This window comes from Coregonus clupeaformis, chromosome 6 (genome assembly GCF_020615455.1).
Source record: "Coregonus clupeaformis isolate EN_2021a chromosome 6, ASM2061545v1, whole genome shotgun sequence".
Classification (NCBI taxonomy): Eukaryota; Metazoa; Chordata; class Actinopteri; order Salmoniformes; family Salmonidae; genus Coregonus; species Coregonus clupeaformis.
The window spans coordinates 40682691-40707807 of record NC_059197.1 but is presented as its reverse complement, the minus strand read 5'-3'; the positions used below and the strand labels follow the sequence as shown (position 1 = coordinate 40707807).

Sequence of the window (25117 nt, the reverse complement as noted above, 5' to 3'; positions counted from 1 at the left end):
ATTTAAAAACCACATTGTGGACCACACAGATACTTTTGGGAGCTACAGTATGTAGAATACCTCCAATGTAGATACAATTGAGATTAAGAAATGTTTGTCTTGTTAGAATAAAGAAAACATGTTTAAGGAAATGAGGGCAGGACTTGACCTCTGACTTCTTGCTGTTCATGTAGAGCATGGCCAGTTCATTGTCAACCAGCTCCACCCCGATGGTGGGGAAGGAGGACTCCTGCTCCAGCTCACTGGCAGTGCGTTTAATGTCCTCAATCACCATCTGGGCGTCCCTGCACAGGGAGTGGAGGGCGAACATTACAAACATTCAGGAAGTAGTGCACTATATAGGGAATAGGATGCCGTTTGGGATGCATCCTCAGTCATGTTAGTAACCTTCTTCAAACAGCAGTCTAAGAAGGCCACAGGTGAAAGAAAGCAGGAGAGGGTTGCACACCTGTTCTCCCCAGCTATAGCGATGATGTGAGGCTTCTTGCCATTCAGAAACGTCTTCAGGGTTTCAATATCGTGGATCTAAAGGTATGGTAGGACAAATATTAGAACATGGTCAACATTGGATGGTTGCCTTGTGTCCCAAATGGACCCTATTCCCTACATAGTGCACTACTTTTTACCAGAGCCCTATGGTACGAACAAAAAAAGTATGAAAATGTATGCACTCACTACTGTAAGTTGCTCTGGATAACAGCGTCTGCTAAATGACTAAAATGTAAATGTAAATAGGGTGCTATTTAGGACTCACCCTTGGTTTGGTTTCATAAATACAGTGGGGGAAAAAAGTATTTAGTCAGCCACCAATTGTGCAAGTTCTCCCACTTCAAAAGATGAGAGAGGCCTGTAATTTTCATCATAGGTACACGTCAACTATGACAGACAAATTGAGAAAAACAAATCCAGAAAATCACATTGTAGGATTTTTAATGAATTTATTTGCAAATTATGGTGGAAAATAAGTATTTGGTCACCTACAAACAAGCAAGATTTCTGGCTCTCACAGACCTGTAACTTCTTCTTTAAGAGGCTCCTCTGTCCTCCACTCATTACCTGTATTAATGGCACCTGTTTGAACTTGTTATCAGTATAAAAGACACCTGTCCACAACCTCAAACAGTCACACTCCAAACTCCACTATGGCCAAGACCAAAGAGCTGTCAAAGGACACCAGAAACAAAATTGTAGACCTGCACCAGGCTGGGAAGACTGAATCTGCAATAAGTAAGCAGCTTGGTTTGAAGAAATCAACTGTGGGAGCAATTATTAGGAAATGGAAGACATACAAGACCACTGATAATCTCCCTCGATCTGGGGCTCCACGCAAGATCTCACCCCGTGGGGTCAAAATGATCACAAGAACGGTGAGCAAAAATCCCAGAACCACACGGGGGACCTAGTGAATGACCTGCAGAGAGCTGGGACCAAAGTAACAAAGCCTACCATCAGTCACACACTACGCCGCCAGGGACTCAAATCCTGCAGTGACAGACGTGTCCCCCTGCTTAAGCCAGTACATGTCCAGGCCCGTCTGAAGTTTGCTAGAGTGCATTTGGATGATCCAGAAGAGGATTGGGAGAATGTCATATGGTCAGATGAAACCAAAATAGAACTTTTTGGTAAAAACTCAACTCGTCGTGTTTGGAGGACAAAGAATGCTGAGTTGCATCCAAATAACACCATACCTACTGTGAAGCATAGGGGTGGAAACATCATGCTTTGGGGCTGTTTTTCTGCAAAGGGACCAGGACGACTGATCCGTGTAAAGGAAAGAATGAATGGGGCCATGTATCGTGAGATTTTGAGTGAAAACCTCCTTCCATCAGCAAGGGCATTGAAGATGAAACGTGGCTGGGTCTTTCAGCACGACAATGATCCCAAACACACCGCCGGGCAACGAAGGAGTGGCTTCGTAAGAAGCATTTCAAGGTCCTGGAGTGGCCTAGCCAGTCTCCAGATCTCAACCCCATAGAAAATCTTTGGAGGGAGTTGAAAGTCTGTGTTGCCCAGCGACAGCCCCAAAACATCACTGCTCTAGAGGAGATCTGCATGGAGGAATGGGCCAAAATACCAGCAACAGTGTGTGAAAACCTTGTGAAGACTTACAGAAAACGTTTGACCTGTGTCATTGCAAACAAAGGGTATATAACAAAGTATTGAGAAACTTTTGTTATTGACCAAATACTTATTTTCCACCATAATTTGCAAATAAATTCATTAAAAATCCTACAATGTGATTTTATGGAAAAAAATTCTCAATTGTCTGTCATAGTTGACGTGTACCTATGATGAAAATTACAGGCCTCTCTCATCTTTTTAAGTAGGAGAACTTGCACAATTGGTGGCTGACTAAATACTTTTTTTCCCCACTGTACCTTTTTCTCCCTTTCATCCTCCCTCCATGCGTTCCTCCTCTTCAGGAAGTAAGGAAGCCTGAGGAAATCCCCCACCTCTCCGTCACAGTTCACCAGGGCACAGAACACTGGGGTGTCTCTGCGGACAGACAGAGGTTTGCAGTGAATAATAACTAAGTCACAAAAACAGAAGTCCTATTAAATTACTAGAGGGGCCATGTCATAAACCCTCAAAGTTCCAGAATGGGGTGAAAATGGCAGCCATATTGGCCAGGGAGAAATCCAAACCAGTCTAATTGGAATGAATGGCAGTAGAGGCATAATCCTGACTTATGCAGTAAAATAAAAGTAAGGCATGTGATATATCAAAAATTGTGTAATAGAATTATTGTCAACCTAAAATATTGTGATATAATTATAAATACAGTTTTTCTGTATAAATAGCCTCTAAAATATATATAAACAGACCATAATTGTAAAACATGTTTTCTTAGAAAGCTTTGAGTGATATTATATGATAGCCAGTGTATGGCTGTGGATTGACTACATAAATGTGGTAAAGAGGTCAACGTAACTCAACCAAAATAATGGAAATGCCATGGAAACGCGTAGGGTGAAAGATGCCGTAGGGGAAAGATCCCGAATCTCCTCATTGCCCCCCAGCAAAATTAGCCTACACGTGTCATCGTCACCAATCAACTGCATTACAGTTAAAAGAACTGACTACCACCACCGATTTCTCTATGCTAGCTATGCTACCAGCTTATACGAACGGGAGTTAGCATAGCAATCACTAAATTCTTCTAAACCTGAGAAGGAACTATTTCTAAATGTTATGCAGCCAAATACACTATATATACAAAATTATGTGGACACCCCTTCAAATTAGCGGATTCGGCAATTTCACCCACACTCGTTGCTGACAGGTGTATAAAGTCGAGCACACAGCCATGCAACCTCCATAGACAAACATTGGCTGTAGATTGCCCTTACTGAAGAGCTCAGTGACTTTCTACATGGCACCGTCATAGGATGCCACCTTTCCAACAATGGCTCAGCTGCGAAGTGGTAGGCCACACAAGCTCATAGAACGGGACTGCCGAGTGCTGAAGCGCGTAAAAAACGTCTGTCTTCGGTTGCAACACTCACTACCGAGTTCCAAACTGCCTCTGGAAGCAACGTCAGTACAAGAACTGTTCGTCAGGAGCTTCATGAAATGGGTTTTCAAGGCCGAGAAGCTGCACACAAGCCTACGATCACCATGCGCAATGCCAAGCGTCGGCTGGAGTGGTGTAAAACTTGCCGCCATTAGACTCTAGAGCAGTGGAAACGCATTCTCTGGAGTGATGAATCACGCTTTACCATCTGGCAGTCCAACGGACAAATCTGGGTTTGGCGAATGCCAGGAGAATGCTACCTGCCCCAATGCATAGTGCCAACTAAAGTTTGGTGGAGGAGGAATAATGGTCTGGGGCTGTTTTTCATGGTTCCGGCTAGGCCCCTTAATTTCAGTGAAGGGAAATCTTAACGCTACAGCATACAATGACATTCTAGACGATTCTGTGCTTCCAACTTTGTGGCAACAGTTTGGGGAAGGCCCTTTCCTGTTTCAGCATGACAATGCCCCTGTGCACAAAGCGAGGTCCATACAGAAATGGGTTGTCGAGATCGGTGTGGAAGAACTTGACTGGCCTTCACAGAGCCCTGACCTCAACCCCATCGAACACCTTTGGGATGAATTGGAACGCCGACTGCGAGCCAGGCCTAATCGCCCAACATCAGTGCCTGACCTCACTAATGCTCTTGTGGCTGAATGGAAGCAAGTACCCGCAGCAATGTTCCAACATCTAGTGGAAAGCCTTCCCAGAAGAGTGGAGGCTGTTATAGCAGCAAAGGGAGGACCAACTCCATATTAATGCCCATGATTTTGGAATGAGATGTTCGACGAGCAGGTGTCCACATACTTTTGGTCATGTAGTGTATATCCAAATCGGACTTTAGTAACCACATTGTGGGCTGGATTTGACAAATATCCACATTGTTTGATCAGATTTGTTGAATGTGCGCCAATCCGGGGTCCTTCTATCCACCACGGTCTGCGTTCCATTGACCTGCGTTCCATTGACCTTACCACATCTATTGACTGAATGCAATGTTGGTATATTGGCAGATCATTTGAAAAATGTATGGAATCATTCCTCTAAAACTTGCTGGCTAGCTTGCTAACAAACATACAGTGCAGATACATTCTTGAAATTCATTATTTTACACAATATTTTATCACAGCACTGGCAAACCATGGTTGACCAACTCCCTGACCAAAATGGCTGACCTTTATCCCATCATAAGAAGGTTCATGTCCATTCTAGTATTCTAATGCCTAATTCTATGGTCACAAACCATAAGTCATTCAATTTAGCTGACTGTAAAAGTGGTAAAGACAATGAACTGAAGTTAAACTGAAGGTAGTGTCAGTGTCCCAAATGACACCATATTCCCTATATGGTGCACTACTTTTGCCAAGAGATACACAGGGTCTAGTCAAAAGTAGTGCACTACATAGAGAATAGGATGCCAAAGGATGCCATTTGGGACACACCCAAAGTGAAGTCAGAGACAGTGTGCAGTACTCTACCTGCTGGATGAGAAGGCCACTCCCAGCACGCGGATCCCTTTGCCCTGGGCCTCAGACATGAGCTCCTCGTCCTCCTCCACTTGTTGGTCGGGCCGATAGGGCGCCACCTTTAGCCAGTTATACAGCTTCCTGCTGCAGGCCTGAGGGGCGGGCAACCACTATCACAACACTGTAGCAGGCTCAACATATATCAATGCTCTGAGCCGCCTGCTTTGGAAAGTCAATACCAGAATAAGAAAATAAGTCATCAATACCACAGTAGCAACGACGTCACATCAATGTAAAGAAAATAAGAAGAAAAATCTAATGAAATGTTGAGGTAATGTCTTCACAATATATAATAATAGATGTTGCTGCAGAAGATGTATCCTCCTCCTTGGGTGTGTGTGTGGGGAGGTACCTTGATGACGTTCTCCTTTGCTTCTGCAATAAGCTTGTTCTTCAGCTCTTTTGCCATCTGCGGGTAAAGGAACTGTTTGAGGGAGCGTTCAATGGCCAGAGTGCGCTGTCTGTTCCACTCCTGAACCTGGTGGCTGAACTCGTCTCTGTAGTAAAACTGCTTTATCTCTTCATAGTACGCATGGTCACCTCCGTACCTGCTCAACACACATAGTGATATCATGAATACTTGACTGACTCAGGACACTATACATGTAAACAGAGCACATTTTGGAATATGTTTTTACATGTTATTAATATGTTATTACACAAAACTCAGAGGCTGCATCGCAAATGGCACCCTATTCCCTACATAATGCACTACACTATTTAGTGAATATGGTGCCATTTGGGATGCAAACTATGTTATTAATATGTTATTACACAATGTTATAATAACAAGCCCTCACCCCTTCACGCCAATCAGGTCAATACAGATGTTTATGGTGAGCAGGCCCTCTTCCTCTGCCTGCAACATCTTGAGGAACTGGTCTCCATTCAGCTCCTTTACAGGCTTGTTTTTCAGGTATTTAAAGGAGTAGCCATAATGGGCCTCATCCACATCCTATAGGAGAGATTAGACCACATACATGTATGGTAGAGTACTCCAAACTAGATAATGACATATTAATATATGCACTAACCGTAAGTCCCTCTGGATAAGAGTGTCTGCTAAATAACTCAAATGTAAAAATATGACTCAATGAAAAGAACATCACTTGTTTTTTCTATACAATATGTACAGTGCCTTCAGAAAGTATTCATACCCCTTGACTTATTCCACATGTTGTTGTGTTACTGCCTGAATTCTAAATGGATTACATTGATTTTGTTTATCTCACCCATCTACACACAATATCGCATAATGACAAAGTGAAAACATGTTTTTTGAAATGTATTGAAAATGAAATACAGAAATATCTCATTCACATAAGAAGCACCTTTGGCGGCGATTACAGCTTTGAGTCGTCTTGGGTAGGTCTGTATCAGCTTTGCACATCTGGATTTGGGGATTTTCTCCCATTCTTCCTTGCATATTTTCTCAAGCTCTGTTAAGTTAGATGGGGAACGGCGGTGAACAGCAATCTTCAAGTCTTTCCACAGATTTTCAGTGGGATTCAAGTCTGGGCTTTGGCTGAGTGATAGATTAATTTGTATGGTTATTTTAATGACTAAAGTGTTCCACCCCGATAGTGTATAAAATGTGTAAACTGTGTTAGAGTTATAAGAAAATAGAACCACTAATAGGGAAGATGTTAGAAACTGCTGAAACATTCTATACTGTGGAAAGTTACAGGCCGCCAAAAGGTGGGCAGAGCAAAGTCCTTTGTGTGGACGCATATAAAAGGGTCTGTGTGTGTTTTTGGCGGGAGAGCGCTCTCATTGAATAAAGATGGCTGATCCCTTGCAGACTGGACAATTTGTTTAATTCATTCTTAACTAGAGTCTTACACCCTCTGGGGATTATTCAAAGTTTGAGTATTAGAGAAAGAATTCTCGTGACACTGAGCCACTTAAGGACTTTCACATTCTTGTTCTGAAGCCATTCCAGCGTTGCTTTGTCTGTATGCTTGGGGTCATTGTCCTGTTGGAACATAAATCTTTGCCCCAGTCTTAGGTCGTTTGCACTCTGAAGCAGGTTCTCATCAAGGATATGCCTGTATTTAGCTCCATTCATTGTTCCCTCTATCTTTACCAATCACCCAGTCCCTGCCGCTGAAAACCATCCCCATAGCATGATGCTGCACGGTAGGGGTGGTGTTAGACAGGTGACGAGCTGTGCCTGGTTTTCTCCAGACATAGCGTTTTTTTGCATTCAGGCAAAATAGTTAAATCTTTGTCTCATCAGACCACAGTATCTTTTGCCTTATGCTCTCAGAGTCTTTCACGTGCCTTTTTGCAAACTCCAGGCATGCTGTCATGTGCCTTTTTCTCAGGAGTGGCTTCCGTCTGGCCATTCTCCCATAAAGCCTAGATTGGTGAAGTGCTGTAGAGACTGTTGTCCTTCTGGCAGGTTTTTCCCATCTCAGCCAAGGAACTCTGTAGTTCTGTCAGAGTGGTCATTGGGTTCTTGGTCACCTCCCTGACCAAGGTCCTTCTTGCTTGGTTGCTTAGTTTGGTCGGACGGCCAGCTTTAGGCAGAGTCCATTTTTATTTATTTCCCAATGATGGAGAACACTGTGTGCTTAGAAACTTTCAACACTCTAGAAATTGTTTTATACCCTTCCCCAGATATATGCCTCATCACAATTCTATCTCGGTGAACTACAGACAGTTCCTTGAACTTCATGGTATAGTTTCTGCTCTGACATGCACTGTCAACTGTGGGACCTTAAATAGACCGGTGTGTTTCTTTCTAAATCATGTCCAAACAATTGAATTGGCCACAGGTGGACTCCAATCAAGTTGTAGCGACATCTCAAGGATGATAAAAGGTAATTGGATGCACCTGAGTTCATGTGGAGTGTATTTCATTTTCTAAAAATACAATATAAAACAAAAAAAAACACGTTTTCACTTTGTCAATATGAGGTATTGTGTGTAGATGGGTGAGATAAAAAATATATTTAATCAATTTTGAATTCAGACTGTAACAACAAAATGTGGAATAAGTCAAGGGGAATGAATAGGGAAAGTGGATAACTAGTCAGTTGCACATCTGAATGCATTCAACCAAAATGTGTCTTCCACATTTAACCCAACCCCTCTGAATCAGAGGAGCAGTGTGGGGGCTAACTGCCTTGCTCAAGGGCAGAACGGCAGATTTTTCCACCTTGCCGGATCAGGGATTCGAACAAGCAACCTTGCGGTTACAGTCCCAAAGTTCAAACCGCTAAGCTACCTGACGCCTCTGAAAGTATTGTATATCCCATGAAAGACCTAAATAAACCACTAATACAACCAACAAAGAAGTCGAGATAATTGCAGACCAGGGTTGCAAAATTTAGGTTTTCCAGGAAATCCTGGTAGAAGGATAAATGATTTATTGCTTATTCACTCCTGATTGCAGCAATCTTCCAACCGGGATTTCTGGAAAACCTGGGAATTTTTGGAACCTTACCGTGATTTTTCAACCCTATTGCAAATAGATGGTGTATACCTTCTTTCCCTTCTTGGTGGGTTTGATGTTGATCTTGGCTCTCTCCTGGAACGTCTGTCGGAGCACATGTCTGACTAGAGGCTCCCGAGCGATCTGCATGGCCACCATGTAGCGAGTCCCCTCCAGTACTGCCTCCGCTGTATTGAACTGGCTGCACAGGCAAAGAGAACAAATGGTTGGGTTATCTTTATATGAAAGTGTATTCTGTATACATTTACGTCATTTAGCAGACGCTCTTATCCAGAGCGACTTACAGTTAGTGAGTGCATACATTTTCATACTGGCCCCCCGTGGGAAATGAACCCACAACCCTGGCGTTGCAAGCGCCATGCTCTACCAACTGAGCTACAGGGGACTACAATGTGCAATAATGTGTTGCTGGTTAACCTGCAGATGTAGTCCTTAGCCAGCTCCATTGGCTCAGCAGGAAACTGCTCTGTCTCGTGACGCTGGTAACTGTCACGTAGGTTCTCTCCAAACTGCTCTGGAGTCAGACCAAACTTCTTGGCCAGGCCATCTGATAAGAGAACCCTTTAAATGGTGGACTCAAAAACTGTTGCAAATACAGTCGGCTCGTGATACAGCAAGTGCACTTTGATTGGCAAACTCTGTTTAAGTACACTAGTCACAGTTTTTCAGTAGCACATTCTTTCGCAGGTTTTTGTATTATCACGAACTAACTGTATAGACCTGAGATGTATGGCACACAAATCTGTCTGTAATAGGTGCTGATAGTGACACCTACTGGACACACATGATAAAGCACTCACCCAGTCCTGCACCCTGGCAGATGCTGTACATATCCCTGCGAGATGCAAGCTTCAGGTCCGGCCCCTTCGGCTGCTCCTCTTCTTCCTCTTCCTCCTCCTCTACTTCCTGCTCATTACCTGCAAACAGAAGACATGAGAATTACTCTGATGAGGGCAAAAGTCCACAGTGCTTTCACGATCTTACAATATATAATCTAAATTGTACCATCTTCATCCACTTCTTTGATCTTCTTCAGCTTCTTCTTGCTGGACCTGGCTGCATTCTGCATCTTTGGAATATCCCGGCCATAGTACAGCAGGAAATGGTTGTAGACGTCGCTCAGTTCATCACTAGACTGGACATCCTTCAGCCTTGTCAGACAAACATAATCAGGTCAGCATTGTGATACAACAAAGATAATAAAGGTGTCATAACATGACTAGCGTACTGTCCAGGGGGTGTACTTGTTACATCAAGCTGCCTCACACTACAGAAACAGGAGATAGGCTCCTGCCCTATGGTCCGTTCTGGCTCAGACAAGGCATACTTACAAACATGTTTGACATGACAAGCCTTACCTCTCTAAATCTGAAGTGTCTAGTGGTCGAATGCCATCAGACAGTGGCTTATCTGGGTCTGCTGAGATCTGTTCAAACTGGTATCCCTGCATCTTCTGGAACAAGCGTCTCAGGTTCTGTTTGCGGGTTTTCAGCTGGGTCCACTGAGGAGGAATGACAGTCCCACATTAAACAGAATAAATTAAGGGATAAAGTTAACAAAAATCCAATACTACAGTATATTACCTTCTCATCCCACTGCCAAACCTTCCACAGATCATTGATATTGAGTTCAGGCTCCACATACTCTTTCCTGTAGAACGCTATGAACGGAACCTAGAGGTGAAACAATAAAAGACAGTTGTATGAACTGTGAAAAATTATATGGAAGAACTCAACTTTACCTACGGTAATAGAGGGACTGTAATACCTCAAAGTGTTGGTTTCTCATGAAATTCAAAGCCTCTTTTATCTTCTGGATGGTGCTGGGGCCTTTTCTGCTGAAGGTAGTGGTTGGACCTCTGTCCAAATAGTCTGTGTTCTCCTGAAAACACAGAATATTTTATTTAAAAAACACAAGCATTTTAAAAACAGACCTACAGTGCATTCGGAAAGTATTCAGACCCCTTCCCTTTTTCCACATTTTGTTACGTTACAGCCTTATTCTAAAATGGATTCAATAAATGTTTTCCCTCATCTATCTACACACAATACCCCATAATGACAAAGCGAACACAGGTTTTTAGAAATTTTAGCAATACCTTATAGTGGCTTGCGAAAGTATTCACCCCCCTTGGCATTTTTCCTATTTTGTTGCCTTACAACCTGGAATTAAAATGGATTGTTGGGGGGTTTGTATCATTTGATTTACACAACATGCCTACCACTTTGAAAATGCAAAATATTTTTTCTTGTGAAACAAACAAGAAACAGAAAACTTGAGCGTGCATAACTACTCACCCCCCCAATGTCAATACTTTGTAGAGCCACCTTTTGCAGCAATTACAGCTCTATAAGCTTGGCACATCTAGCCACTGGGATTTATGCCCATTCTTCAAGGCAAAACTGCTCCATCTCCAAAATGGATGGGTTCCGCTGTTGTACAGCAATATTTAAGTCATACCACAGATTCTCAATTGGATTGAGGTCTGGGCTTTGACTAGGCCATTCCAAGATATTTAAATGTTTCCCCTTAAACCACTCGAGTGTTGCTTTAGCAGTATGCTTAGGGTCATTGTCCTGCTGGAAGGTGAACCTCCGTCCCAGTCTCAAATTCCCTCAAGAATTTCCCTGTTTTTAGCACCATCCATCATTCCTTCAATTCTGACCAGTTTCCCAGTCCCTGCTGATGAAAAACATCCCCACAGCATGATGCTGCCACCACCATGCTTCACTGTGGGGATGGTGTTCTCGGGGTGATGAGAGGTGTTGGGTTTGCGCCAGACATAGCGTTATCCTTGATGGCCAAAAAGCTCAATTTTAGTCTCATCTGACCAGAGTACCTTCTTCCATATGTTTGGGGAGTCTCCCACATGCCTTTTGGCAAACACCAAACACGTTTGCTTATTTTTTTCTTTAAGCAATGGCTTTTTTCTGGCCACTCTTCCGTAAAGGCCAGGTCTGTGGAGTGTACGGCTTAATGTGGTCCTATGGACAGATACTGCAATCTCCGCTGTGGAGCTTTGCAGCTCCTTCAGGGTTATCTTTGGTCTCTTTGTTGCCTCTCTGATTAATGTCCTCTTTGCCTGGTCCGTGAGTTTTGGTGGGCGGCCCTCTTTTGGCAGGTTTGTTGTGGTGCCATATTCATTCCATTTTTTAATAATGGATTTAATGGTGCTCCGTGGGATGTTCAAAGTTTCAGATATTTTTTTATAACCCAACCCTGATCTGTACTTCTCCACAACTTTGTCCCTGACCTGTTTGGAGAGCTCCTTGGTCTTCATGGTGCCGCTTGCTTGGTGGTGCCCATTGCTTAGTGGTGTTGCAGACTCTGGGGCCTTTCAGAACAGGTGTATATATACTGAGATCATGTGACAGATTATGTGACACTTAGATTGCACACAGGTGTACTTTATTTAACTAATTATGTGACTTCTGAAGGTAATTGGTTGCACCAGATCTTATTTAGGGGCTTCATAGCAAAGGGGGTGAATACATATGCACGCACCACTTTTCCGTTATTTATTTGTTATAATTTTTTGAAACAAGTAATTTTTTTCATTTCACTACACCAATTTGGACTAATTTGTGTATGTCCATTAAATGAAATCCAAATAAAAATCAATTTAAATTACAGGTTGTAATGCAACAAAATAGGAAAAACAACAAGGGGGATGAATACTTTCGCAAGGCACTGTATTTACATAACTATTCAGACCATTTGCTATGAGACTCGAAATTGAGCTCAGGTGCATCCTGTTTCCATTGATCATCCTTGAGATGTTTCTTCAACTTGATTAGAGTCCACCTGTGGTAAATTCAATTGATTGGACATGATTTGGAAAGGCACACACCTGTCTATATAAGGTCCCACAGTTGACAGTGCATGTCAGAGCAAAAACCAAGCCATGAGGAATTGTCCGTAGAGCTCAGAGACAGGATTGTGTCGAGGCACAGATCTGGGGAAGGGTACCAAAACATTTCTGCAGCATTGAAAGTCCCCAAGAACACAGCGGCCTCCATCATTCTTAAATGGAAGAAGTTTGGAACCACCAAGACTCTTCCTAGAGCTGGCCGCCCGGCCAAACTGAGCAATCGGGGGAGAAGGGCCTTGGTCAGGGTGGTGACCAAGAACCCGATGGTCACTCTGACAGAGCTCCAGAGTTCCTCTGTGGAGATGGGAGAACCTTCCAGAAGGACAACCATCTCTGCAGCACTCCACCAATTAGGCCTTTATGGTAGAGTGGCCAGACGGAAGCCACTCCTCAGTAAAAGGCACATGACAGCCCGCTTGGAGTTTGCCAAAAGGCACCTAAAGGACTCTCAGACCATGAGAAACAAGATTCTCTGGTCTGATGAAACCAAGATTGAACTCTTTGGCCTGAATGCAAAGCGCCACGTCTGGAGGAAACCTGGCACCGCTCATCACCTGTCCAATACCATTCTTACGGTGAAGCATGGTGGTGGCATTATCATGCTTTGGGGATGTTTTTCAGTGGTAGGGACTGGGAGACTAGTCAGGATCGAGGGAAATATGAACGGAGCAAAGTACAGAGAGATCCTTGATGAAAACCTGCTCCAGACCACTCAGGACCTCAGACTGGCTTCGGGACAAGTCTCTGAATGTCCTTGAGTGGCCCAGCCAGAGCCCGGTCTTGAACCCGATCTAACATCTCTGGAGAGTCCTGAAAATAGCTGTGCAGCAACACTCCCCATCCAACCTGACAGAGCTTGAGAGGATCTTCAGAGAAGAATGGGAGAAACTCCCCAAATACAGATGTGCCAAGCTTGTAGCGTCATACCCAAGAAGACTCGAGCCTGCAATCGCTGCCAAAGGAGCTTCAACAAAGTACCCACTACAGAATGGCGCCGGAGAAGATGGCTGCCGTTTTACAGCCCTCTAACCAATTGTACTATTATGTGTGTTTTTCCGCGTTATTTGTAATTTATTTTGTACATAATGTTTCTGCCATCGTATATTATAACCAAAAAGAGCTTCTGGATATCAGGACAGCGATTACTCACCTCGTATTGGACGAAGATTTTTTCTTCAACGAGGCGTCCGCGAAGGATATCCTACAGACACCCGACAAGGCCCAAATCCCCGTCATTCGCATGAGAAAGAGACAGAGATATTGTGGACGTAGGTCGGGGTGCCTTGTAAGGATCCGACGGCAAGCGAGTAAACTGCCTCTCCCATCAATCCTATTAGCCAATCTTCAATCATTTGAGAATAAATTGGATGACCTAAGATTACGGTTATCCTACCAACGGGACATTAAAAACTGTAATATCTTATGTTTCACTGAGTCGTGGCTGAACGACGACATGGACAACATACAGCTAGCGGGCTATACGCTACATCGGCAGGATAGAACGGCTGACTCCGGTAAGACAAGGGGTGGCGGTCTGTGTATATTTGTAAACAACAGCTGGTGCACAAAATCTAATACTAAGGAAGTCTCGAGGTTTTGCTCGCCTGAGGTAGAGTATCTTATGATAAGCTGTAGACCACACTATTTACCAAGAGAGTTTTCATCTATATTTTTAATAGCTGTCTATTTACCACCACAAACCAATGCTGGCATTAAGATTGCACTGAATGAGCTGTATAAGGCCATTAGTGAACAGGAAAACGCTCATCCAGAGGCAGCGCTCCTAGTGGCCGGGCACTTTAATGCAGGGAAACTTAAATCCGTTCTACCTAATTTCTACCAGCATGTTAAATGTGCAACCAGAGGAAAAAAAAACTCTAGACCACCTTTACTCCACACACAGAGATGCATACAAAGCTCTCCCTCGCCCTCCATTTGGCAAATCTGACCATAACTATATCCTCCTGATTCCTGCTTATAAGCAAAAACTAAAGCAGGAAGCACCAGTGATTCAGTTAATAAAAAAGTGGTCAGATGACGCAGATGCTAAGCTACAGGACTGTTTTGCTAGCACAGACTGGAACATGTTCCGGGATTCTTCAGATAGCATTGAGGAGTACACCACATCAGTCACTGGCTTCATCAATAAGTGCATCGATGATGTCGTCCCACAGTGACCGTACGTACATACCCCAGCCAAAAGCCATGGATTACAGGAAACATCCGCACTGAGCTAAAGGGTAGAGCTGCCGCTTTCAAGGAGCGGGACTCTAACCCGGACGCTTATAAGAAATCCTGCTATGCCCTCCGACGAACCATCAAACAGGCAAAGAGTCAATACAGGACTAAGATTGAATTGTACTACACCGGCTCTGACGCTCGTCGGATGTGGCAGGGCTGGAAAACTATTACAGACTACAAAGGGAAGCACAGCCGTGAGCTGCCCAGTGACACAAGACTTCCAGACGAGCTAAATCACTTCTATGCTCGCATCGAGGCAAGCAACACTGAAGCATGTATGAGAGCACCAGCTGTTCCGGATGACTATGTGATCACGCTCTCCGTAGCCGATGTGAGTAAGACTTTTAAGCAGGTCAACATTCACAAGGCCGCAGGGCCAGATGGATTACCAGGACGTGTACTCCGAGCATGTGCTGACCAACTGGCAAGTGTCTTCACTGACATTTTCAACATGTCCCTGACTGAGTCTGTAATACCAACATGTTTCAAGCAGACCACCATAGTCCCCGTGCCCAAGGACACTAAGATAACCTGCCTAAATGACTACCGACCCGTAGCACTCACGTCTGTAGCTATGAAGTGCTTTGAAAGGCTGGACATGGCTCACATCAACACCATTATCCCAGAAACCCTAGACCCAATCCAATTTGCATACCGCCCCAACAGATCCACAGATGATGCAATCTCTACTGCACTCCACACTGCCCTTTCCCACCTGGAAAAGAGGAACACCTACGTGAGAATGCTATTCATTGACTACAGCTCAGCATTCAACACCATAGTGCCCTCAAAGCTCATCACTAAGCTAAGGATCCTGGGACTCAACACCTCCCTCTGCAACTGGATCCTGGACTTCCTGACGGGCCGCCCCCAGGTGGTAAGGGTAGGTAACAACACATCTGCCACACTGATCCTCAACACGGGGGCCCCTCAGGGGTGCGTGCTCAGTCCCCTCCTGTACTCCCTGTTCACCCATGACTGCATGGCCAGGCACGACTCCAACACCATCATTAAGTTTGCCGACGACACAACAGTGGTAGGCCTGATCACCGACAACGATGAGACAGCCTATAGGGGAGGAGGTCAGAGACCTGGCCGTGTGGTGCCAGGATAACAACCTCTCCCTCAACGTGACCAAGACAAAGGAGATGATTGTGGACTACAGGAAAAAAAGAGGACTGAGCACGCCCCCATTCTCATCGACGGGGCTGTAGTGGAACAGGTTGAAAGCTTCAAGTTCCTTGGTGTCCACATCACCAACGAACTATCATGGTCCAAACACACCAAGACAGTCGTGAAGAGGGCACGACAAAGCCTATTCCCCCTCAGGAGACTGAAAAGATTTGGCATGGGTCCTCAGATCCTCAAAAAGTTCTACAGCTGCACCATCGAAAGCATCCTGACTGGTTGCATCACCGCCTGGTATGGCAACTGCTCGGCCTCCGACCGCAAGGCACTACAGAGGATAGTGCGTACGGCCCAGTGCATCACTGGGGCCAAGCTTCCTGCCATCCAGGACCTCTATACCAGGCGGTGTCAGAGGAAGGCCCTCAAAATTGTCAAAGACTCCAGCCACCCTAGTCATAGACTGTTCTCTCTGCTACCGCACGGCAAGCGGTACCGGAGTGCCAAGTCTAGGTCCAAAAGACTTCTCAACAGCTTCTACCCCCAAGCCATAAGACTCCTGAACAGCTAATCATGGCTACCCGGACTATTTGCACTGCCCCCCCACCCCCACCCCATCTTTTTACGCTGCTGCTACTATGTTAATTATTTATGCATAGTCACTTTAACTCTACTCACATGTACATATTACTTCAACTACCTCAACTAGCCGGTGCCCCCGCACATTGACTCTGCACCGGTACCCCCCTGTATATATAGCCTCCCTACTGTTATTTTATTTTACTTCTGCTCTTTTTTTCTCAACACTTTTTTGTTGTTATTTTATTTTACTTTTTTATTAAAAATAAATGCACTGTTTGTTAAGGGCTGTAAGTAAGCATTTCACTGTAATGTCTGCACCTGTTGTATTCGGCGCATGTGGCCAATAAAATTTGCTTTGATTTGATTTGAGAACCAATTTAAACCAATTTAATCCATTTTAGAATAAGGCTGTAATGTAACAAAATGTGGAAAAAATGAATTGGTCTGAATACTTTCCGAATGCACTGTAGACTGTAGCATCAACTTTAACTAATTGTCTTATGAGACCTAGCTAAAAGATCCTCACTCCAGTACCTGCATGGATATGGTGAGAGTAGAGAAGGCATTCCTATAGATCCACTCAGCCTCCTGTTCCAGCTCATCATCCTCTGCAGGCTTCACACAAGTGGAGCGCAACTAAACAAATTAAATGTACAGATTATTGTATGGGACAATATACAACGTTTTTGAGAAAGATAATTAGACATTTTGTATTTTATTTAGTAAATGGTATTTATTGGTTTCTTTTCATTTTGATAAGAGATGAAAATGTAATGAATTTAAGGTTATTTGTGGATGTAAAAATCAAAGTGTACCGATTTTAAGGTTGTGTCATTATATTTGGGGTGGTGTGGGGTCACGAGAAACTATTGTGAAAAAAATCTGGTCTGCAAAGATTCTTGCTGAATAATTTTTTTAAATATATTTTTTCTTTATTTCACCTTTATTTAACCAGGTAAGCCAGTTGAGAACAAGTTCTCATTTACAACTGTGACCTGGCCAAGATAAAGCAAAGCTGTGCGATAAAAACAACAACAACACAGAGTTGCATATGGAATAAACAAAACGTACAGTCAATAACACAATAGAAAATATATATACAGTGTGTGCAAATGTAGTAAGTTATGGAGGTAAGGCAATAAATAGGCCATAGTGCCAAATAATTACAATTTAGTATTAACACTGGAGTGATAGATGTGCAGAAGATGATGTGCAAATAGAGATTCTGGGGTGCAAATGTCCAAAATAAATAACAATGTAAATAACAATATGGGGATGAGGTAGTTGGGTGGGCTAATTACAGATGGGCTGTGTACAGGTGCAGTGATCGGTAAGCTGCTCTGACAACTGATGCTTAAAGTTAGTGAGAGAGATAAGTGTCTCCAGCTTCAGAGATTTTTGCAGTTCGTTCCAGTCATTTGCAGCAGAGAACTGGAAGGAATGGCGGCCAAAGGAGGTGTTGGCTTTGGGGATGACCAGTGAGATATACCTGCTGGATCTAAGATAAGGCGAGGATTTGCCTAGTTTGAATACCACTGGGCTACAGAGTCAAGCCCTTAACAGTTATAGGTGAATTTCAGGCGCTCACGTGTCCCTATGACTATGAATATGTCCCAAATGGCACCCTATTTCCTATAGAAGTATACACACCTGGAACCTCTCTGGCATGTCAGTGGAGCGGATCTCATTGTCCTGGTCCGTCATGTGACTGCTCTCCAGCTCGCTGGGCTCATAGATCTCAAAGATACTGCGTCGGCCCACCCTCTTCTTGGCTTGCTTCTTGGGCCGGTCCCATGACTCTTCATCTGCATCCTCCTCCTCCTCTGCATTTTCATAGGCTTCAGTGTCAAACTCGGCAAAGTCAAAGTCCCCTCCGAATATCTCCTGGGCCTCCTGAAGGGCTCTGTAAAAAGGGAGTGGTGCTCAGTATTAAATAATGCAGATGAGTAAAGGTAAACATGGCTCTGTCCCAAACGGCACCCTATTCCCTTTATAGTGCACTACTTTTAAGGGAATAGGGTGCCATTTGGGACACATCTAACATATCAAATTCTATTGCACAGATAGGACTTCTTACTTTCGGGTGAGCTTGCAGGTGGAGAGGCTACTGCAAATGGGGAACTAAGTAATTAAATTAAATGTCAGAATCACTTACGCATCTGTATATCCAGGCAGCTTCTTCCTCCACTTGGGTTTCTTCAAGGGCTGTCCGTCATCATCCACAATAAAGTCATCGATATCTGAGGAAAAAAAATATTTTCAAATGGCTTTTTAAAAAGCTGCTAACTCAAAACCACTCCACTGTTTATAGATGAAGCAACTGCAATGTTTCATACCAGACTCTTCATCGTCCTCCTCCTCATCCTCCCCGGGATGCAAAGGCACATCCAATGCCTCGCCCTCATCCGCTCCTGTCCCCATGAAGATCTCATCCGCTATCATGTTCTTCTCATGGGCCTCCCTGACGTCGTCATCTCCCTCCTCATCCTCATCGTCCGACATGTCTCGCAAACGACGGAACTTTTGCTGTTTATGGGGATAAGGAAGGAGTAGAGGTATCAGAAAAACATTTTAGTCAATCTCCTTTTACATACTATTTTTAGAGAGTGGGACTTTGGGACATGACATGAGACCTCAGCTGTGTGCTATACAATGTCCATGATGACAATGCATTTTGCTTGCCATAATGGCATCGAAATATTTACCCTTTTCACTTTTACTCCCAAATTCTCCTCAATGAGATCAATATCATCATCATCCAAGCGGTCGTCAAAGCCTGTAGACAGAAAACGGAAGATACTCAAACACCAAAGGTGATTATTGTTGGTACACATGATTCTGCTTCACACTGTTTGGTGTAACAAATCATGAAGGCTTGAATCTGAATGGGCAAAATTTTATCAAAGGGTTTACGCCATTATAGTTTATTCAAAGCCTGAAGAGATAGCCTACAATGTGGCTAGGAAGCAATCACAATGCAGCCCAGACAGCAATAAATACAGGACCAATTTATGAATGACCACTTACTTCTCTTCCTCTTATGGTGTCCAATTTCCTCCCCAGAGTCACTATCTCCTTCTTTATCTCTCTTCCCTTCCTTCTCCTCCTCTTCCTCTCCCTCCCCTTCATCCACACCATCATCAATCAGACCACGGAGGTTTCCATCATCATCTTGGTCCTCTGTATTCTCCTCTTCCTCCTCCTCATCTAAGTCACAAATCAAGAAGTTGTACATCAAGTAAGATGACACATGACATTGTGTGTAGCCTGCACATTGTTACCATTGATCTTATTTAGGGTCATTGTGATGATAAACTGTCAAGGGACATCTTTGAAATGAAAACAAAATTATTCACATGCTGTACTCCCAAATTCCTCCTCAGACTCCTCTGCTTCACTCGCGATGAAATCCATGTTTAGGGACTGTTGAAGAGATAATAAACAACATGATTTTCATTAGCTGGTTGAGTCAAAGAACATTCTTTGGAAATAATGCTATGGGACATGACATAGGACAAAATTACTCCAAAAACGTTAACTAATTTATTACACCATATTTGACAGTTTAAATGTTTTAAAGTATGGCTATGTCATAAGAAAATCTTATTGTAAACAATGAAATATTAGGCTACAATAAACTATGATGACAAGACGCTGCTGTCTGCCATGGCTGACTGGTAAAGATGCAGAATATTATTAACGTTATAGCCAGGGAGCGAGGACATTGCTAGATATCAAAAGGTTTAGCTAGTTAGCGACAATAGAAATGCATATAACTTTGCAAATAATCAAAGGTGACCTTAGCTATCCAACGGATATCAGGCTGGAGCTGCAGGTAGCAATCTTCTTAGCTACAACAAGATAGCTAGCTAGCTTGCATAACAACAATGGAAAGAAATGGCTACCGAGCTAGCCCCATCTATTGTAGCTATCATACAGCTGTATTGCCAGAAACAGCTGGCTGACTCCCATTGCCCATAACCGTACATACCTATGCGACAGGAGTCAGGACTGGCTCCTTTTTAAATTGACTGATTAGCAAAGCGGGATATGGAAAATAGATTCATTTCCCAACAACCAAAATGTGTTAGCTAGCAAGGCGCAAACAAATTTCCAAGACTGGAACACAGAAAAATCCCTCAAATTCTAAATGAAGGCGAGGCACGTCACAGATTAACATAGCTCTCCTTGGATGGTAGAGTGCAATCCTTGCAAAATACTTTTCAAAGTCTTCGTGTATTCTTTTTCTAGTGTTATGGTATGCAACATAAAACAGTTTGTTTTTGCATTACTATTCGATGACTTTTTGTAATATTTTTAAAGTAACATAGAAAATGTTATTCAGTTTAATTGGACCTTGTGTTTACTGTATTATATTGTAATGACCCAGCTGGGTCATAAAGTAAAAGAGAGACGGGCACCAGGTGTACAGGCAGAACACAGGTTTATTCCTGAATGGGCTATTGTTCAGGCCACAGCCCACGCCGCTAAACCTCGAACATACACAAATAGAACATGTCAAATCAATGGTCCCGAACAGAAGAGAGAGAGATGAGACCGTAACCCCTATTTAATCATTCCAAAACCCCGCGGGATTACCCATCATACCCCCCCAACCTTTCCATCTGTCCTGGCATATTTAACCCCTGCTAGTACCCATGAGAACGATAACACATCCATGAACACAGAACACAATACAGGGTCGTTACAATATAATCAACTCCAGAACACAAAATTCACTTCAAATATAACTTTATTTTAGTGTTGTTACACAATGTCACAGAAAATTGAATTTATCTGAAGCTCACAATTTCAAGTATCAGATTGTAACGGGCTATAATAATCAGAACCAAAATCACAATTAAAAAACTCCACAATCCTACAGTTTTAAACCAACTTTAAATCATCTTTGAGATGATCAAGGTGCATCAGATTCCTCCTGCAGGACTGCTCTATGACACTTGCTACACAGGTCGCATTTGAACATCTCCAATCTAGATATGCAAAGAGTACAGTAGTTGTAATTTGTGAAATTATGGAAAACTTTCCCCCATTCATTCAAACATTGATTGAAGTGATCAGAGTGTGCAGAGAATACTGAGACAGACATATGATAGACAAGTGTCCTACTTACGTGAACATGTGGCGGGATGTGCCTAAGACATACAGTACGTTACAACACTGGCAATGTCGACTGCTTCCAAACACTGTAGGAAGGCAGTAGAATTATAACGTACACATTCAAAAACAATCGTATAGCCTGTATGCACAGATATCATTATTATTGTTATTATTCACCTTCATATTGTCGTAGGTAGCAGCAGCCTTCTCTGGATGGAGGCTGTGAAGCCGGAAAGCATATTCTGTTTCCACCATACCAGGAGATATACACTGTCCAGAGGAAAACAGAAAAACTGGGTTAGTGTCAGTTATACATTAGATGTCTCTAACGATTACATTATGCATTAGCTAGATAAATATGTTGATTTTAAACATCAATGTGGTATGTTGCCAATAATAGAACACCATTGTTTTCAGTAGTGTACTGTTGGTGTACTGTACTCACAATATGATAAATCAGCACAATTCAGTGCTGGGTGGCTACGGACGATTTATCATCTCATTTACAATAGAATGAAATCTTTCTAATAAAAATACTAGGAATAAATAACTTACCGTGGCTCGAATGTGGGTTTTAGCCTCTCGCAGCTCTTGCCGCAGCTCCTCTGTCAGGGCAGTCACAGCTGTTTATATTTATGATGTGTCCATCATCCACCTTCCTCTCCCTTCATAGACTGGTATGCCTCTCGTGTGCAGATAGACAATGCAATGATTTTCACCTGTAAAATACATCCGTTAAATATCAATGTGATATTAAATGATGGAGTGCATGACACAGAACGTGACGCCATCCCTTGTTTTTTTTTTTTTTATATAAATATGGATAGTGACATTAACACAGAGATTAAAATGTACATCAATAACAAATGCTTTTAAATGATGGAAGCATGACACAGAATAGCGACAATAATCCCTTGCTTTTTGACTGTAAATCGCTCGAGTGTCTTCTAAATCACTTAAATTAAAAATAAACAAATATATAAATATGGACAGCAGTTGACATAAACACAGAGATCATTGAGAGTCGCACCTACATCAATCATTTTCCTCCAGCCATCTGTTTTGCCATTCAACAGTGGCTCTGGATGGGCCAGGCCAGCATTGTTGATGACCACTTCCACTCCCTGATGGAGAGTCTTGATGGCAGAGAACATGGAAAGGATATTCTCAGGTCACATTTGTAGGGAACAATGGTGCCACTATGCCCAGTGCTCTGATACTCTGCTGCCAGTTTCTAAAATCAAGAGGTAAGAGGACTTCATGCACTATGTTCCATAGGTTAAAATGCCGTGGTGAAGCCTGTGGGGATCTATTTTCTCATAGCTGGATGTGATGACTACCTTGGAAGGAATGCATTGATGATTAAGCATGAAGGGTTTGTACTGTACTGATATAAATTGTTTCACCTAACAAGCTGTGATTAATGTGAGGAGCTGTTTTAGGGAGTAGGGGGAGATAAGAACTTGTGTCTCAAAATATTAGACTACACTGCCTCTTTGTGATCTGTGAACCGTCCAAGGACGTGTACTGCAAAAGTGCTAACTTTCTGGATAAGTTGCAAAACAACTAGACACCTGGCAACAGTGGAGCGCCAAGGGACTGGGACCAGCCTGTGCGCCAACGGATTGGCTGAGTAAGTCTAAACCACGCTCAGTCTCTACTCTGATTGGCCAGCAGGGACCGGGAACTATCTCTGTCAGAGTATTTTAAGAAGAACTCATAACAATGGCTTAGTTCTCTGAGTGCCCTGCGAGGTATTTCAGTGGACCCGTATATACGAACATCATACTTACCATTGAAGTGGTTTGCATTAATTAAAATACTAGTCTATTTAGAAGACGTGTATTGACCTCTTTTGTTCCTAATACCAGATTTGAATTGACGCAATTTAACAAGCCATATGAGAATAATTCACAAATGTGCTTCATTTGACACAGAATGTTTTCTACAATATCATATTCTAGTGTGAGGACTGTGGAACACATCATAAAAGTAATGAAATCGTTTGCAAAGAATACTTCACAATTTACATAGATCAGGCGTCATTAGACTGTAGTAAGCTATAATAGCTTGTTAATGTTAATAATGTTAGGCTCCTTTAGTCCAACATTGGGCTAAGATAGTAGAAGAGTAGCCTAGTCATCACAATTGAAATAGTAGCAACAACAAATAGGCTACACTTACGCTTTGCGTCACATCACATGGCCCACAGCCGACAACCTTCATGCGGTGCTGGACAAGAGCCTTGCAAATAGCCGCTCCGATTCCAACAGAAGCCCCAGTAACAAGCGCCACTCTACCTTTCCAGCGATCCATAGACTAAGCTCTCTGTCTGCCAATAAAAAGATGTGTGTTAACTTAAAATACATTTCAGAGAACACAGGACCTGATGGTTTCACCATTTTTGATAGACCTTTTGACCTAAGGAGAGTTGAATATGTAAATCCCTTTGCAATAAATTGATGTTAACTATAAAAGTGTAGGTAGGCTAAATCATGTTTATGATCAGGGAAAGGAAAGAATATAAGGACATTACATTTTAGCAGACGCTCTTATCCAGAGTGAGTGCATACATTTTCATACTGGCCCCCCGTGGGAAACGAACCCACAACCCTGGCGTTGCAAGCGCCATGCTCTACCAACTGAGCTACAGGGGACTAAAGAGCATGTTGGCAAATGACAGTGGTGGAACCACTTCACACAGGTGTCAAGTCATTATACACTCCTAGAAAAAAAGGTGCTATCTAGAACCTAAAATTGTTATTCGGCTGTCCCCATAGATGGGTTAGCTGACAACATCACGAAAAACGATGTACGCGCTTCCATGGGGCAGAAGTCAGCGTGTTGTTGTGATTCTGGATGGCCAGATAGCTAGCAAGAATGACAAGAAACTGCCATGTTGGGAATCGCAAGTGGCTCGTTTCAGCTCATTTTATCATGTTCTTGATACCATGTCTTGTTTTGAGGTATTTTGACTGATTTCATGTCAATGCTAATATGGCTAAAATTCGCTAGCTAACAAACCAACAACTGTAACGGTGTATTTGAGAAACAATAAGTGCTCATTGTGCAAATGTATTTATGTTTTCAATAAACATTGGAGACCATATCGTTTACATTTTGTCAACAATCGAAGCCAACCCCATCTGTTTTGCCCCATAGTTGTGCACGCGTCGGTTTTGTTGCTAAACAACCAACCCCTCTATAGGAAAACCCTTTGAAGAACCCTGGTTGGTTCCCAGGTATAACACTTTTGGTTCCAAATATAACTGTTTTGGGTTCCATGTAGAACCCTTTCCACAGAGGGTTCTACATGGAACCCGAAATGCTTCTACCCGGAACCAAAAAGGTTTTTACCAGGAACCAAAAAGGGTTATCTTATGGGGACAGCCGAAGAACCCTTTTGGAACCCTTTTATCTAAGAGTGTATGTCAATGAGCTCCAACATGGATTTGTAAATGCTGTCATGTGAGGAGTATTCGAGGAGCATGGAAATTACACATTGACTCCTGGGTGTACTGGTGTGGTCTGACATCCAGGGCTGGTTTCAGGCATAACCCACCTAGCAAAATGTTGTTGAAAAGACATTGAAAAGACGACTATGCCCGACGTCCAATCTACATTTGGTTTTGGTTGAAAATACGTCCTTTTCATGTCATTGAAAATACGTCGTTTTT

General features: G+C 43.0%; 1 protein-coding gene and 1 pseudogene across 6 annotated transcripts in view; both read right to left on the bottom strand.

The window, feature by feature from the left end:
- Window positions 1-21511, bottom strand: part of LOC121567945 (transcription elongation factor SPT6-like) — a 33339-nt gene extending 11828 nt beyond the window's left edge. For 2 of the 6 annotated variants that reach the window (XR_006001178.2, XM_041878347.2), the window contains exons 1-21: window positions 20311-20498; window positions 19676-19742; window positions 19347-19526; window positions 19025-19095; window positions 18656-18845; window positions 18475-18559; window positions 17970-18222; window positions 16854-16955; window positions 10268-10381; window positions 10084-10173; window positions 9859-10001; window positions 9506-9651; window positions 9301-9417; window positions 8918-9047; window positions 8531-8681; window positions 5841-5995; window positions 5393-5588; window positions 4993-5132; window positions 2379-2496; window positions 449-525; window positions 149-284 (exon numbers count right to left, since the gene is read on the bottom strand). Coding sequence is in view for 5 of the 6 variants with exons in the window: in XM_041878347.2 (XP_041734281.1) it covers window positions 149-284; window positions 449-525; window positions 2379-2496; window positions 4993-5132; window positions 5393-5588; window positions 5841-5995; window positions 8531-8681; window positions 8918-9047; window positions 9301-9417; window positions 9506-9651; window positions 9859-10001; window positions 10084-10173; window positions 10268-10381; window positions 16854-16955; window positions 17970-18222; window positions 18475-18559; window positions 18656-18845; window positions 19025-19095; window positions 19347-19526; window positions 19676-19733 (2652 nt within the window). In the remaining variant the exon portion in view is untranslated. Of the gene's footprint in view, window positions 1-148; window positions 285-448; window positions 526-2378; window positions 2497-4992; window positions 5133-5392; window positions 5589-5840; window positions 5996-8530; window positions 8682-8917; window positions 9048-9300; window positions 9418-9505; window positions 9652-9858; window positions 10002-10083; window positions 10174-10267; window positions 10382-16853; window positions 16956-17969; window positions 18223-18474; window positions 18560-18655; window positions 18846-19024; window positions 19096-19346; window positions 19527-19675; window positions 19743-20118; window positions 20176-20310; window positions 20501-21453 lie in introns of those variants that run through there. The other 4 variants (XM_041878345.2, XM_041878348.2, XM_041878344.2 and 1 more) reach the window with 4 other exon arrangements.
- On the bottom strand, window positions 21272-23756 carry LOC121567946 (annotated as a pseudogene).
- Between the last annotated feature and the right edge of the window lie 1361 nt (window positions 23757-25117).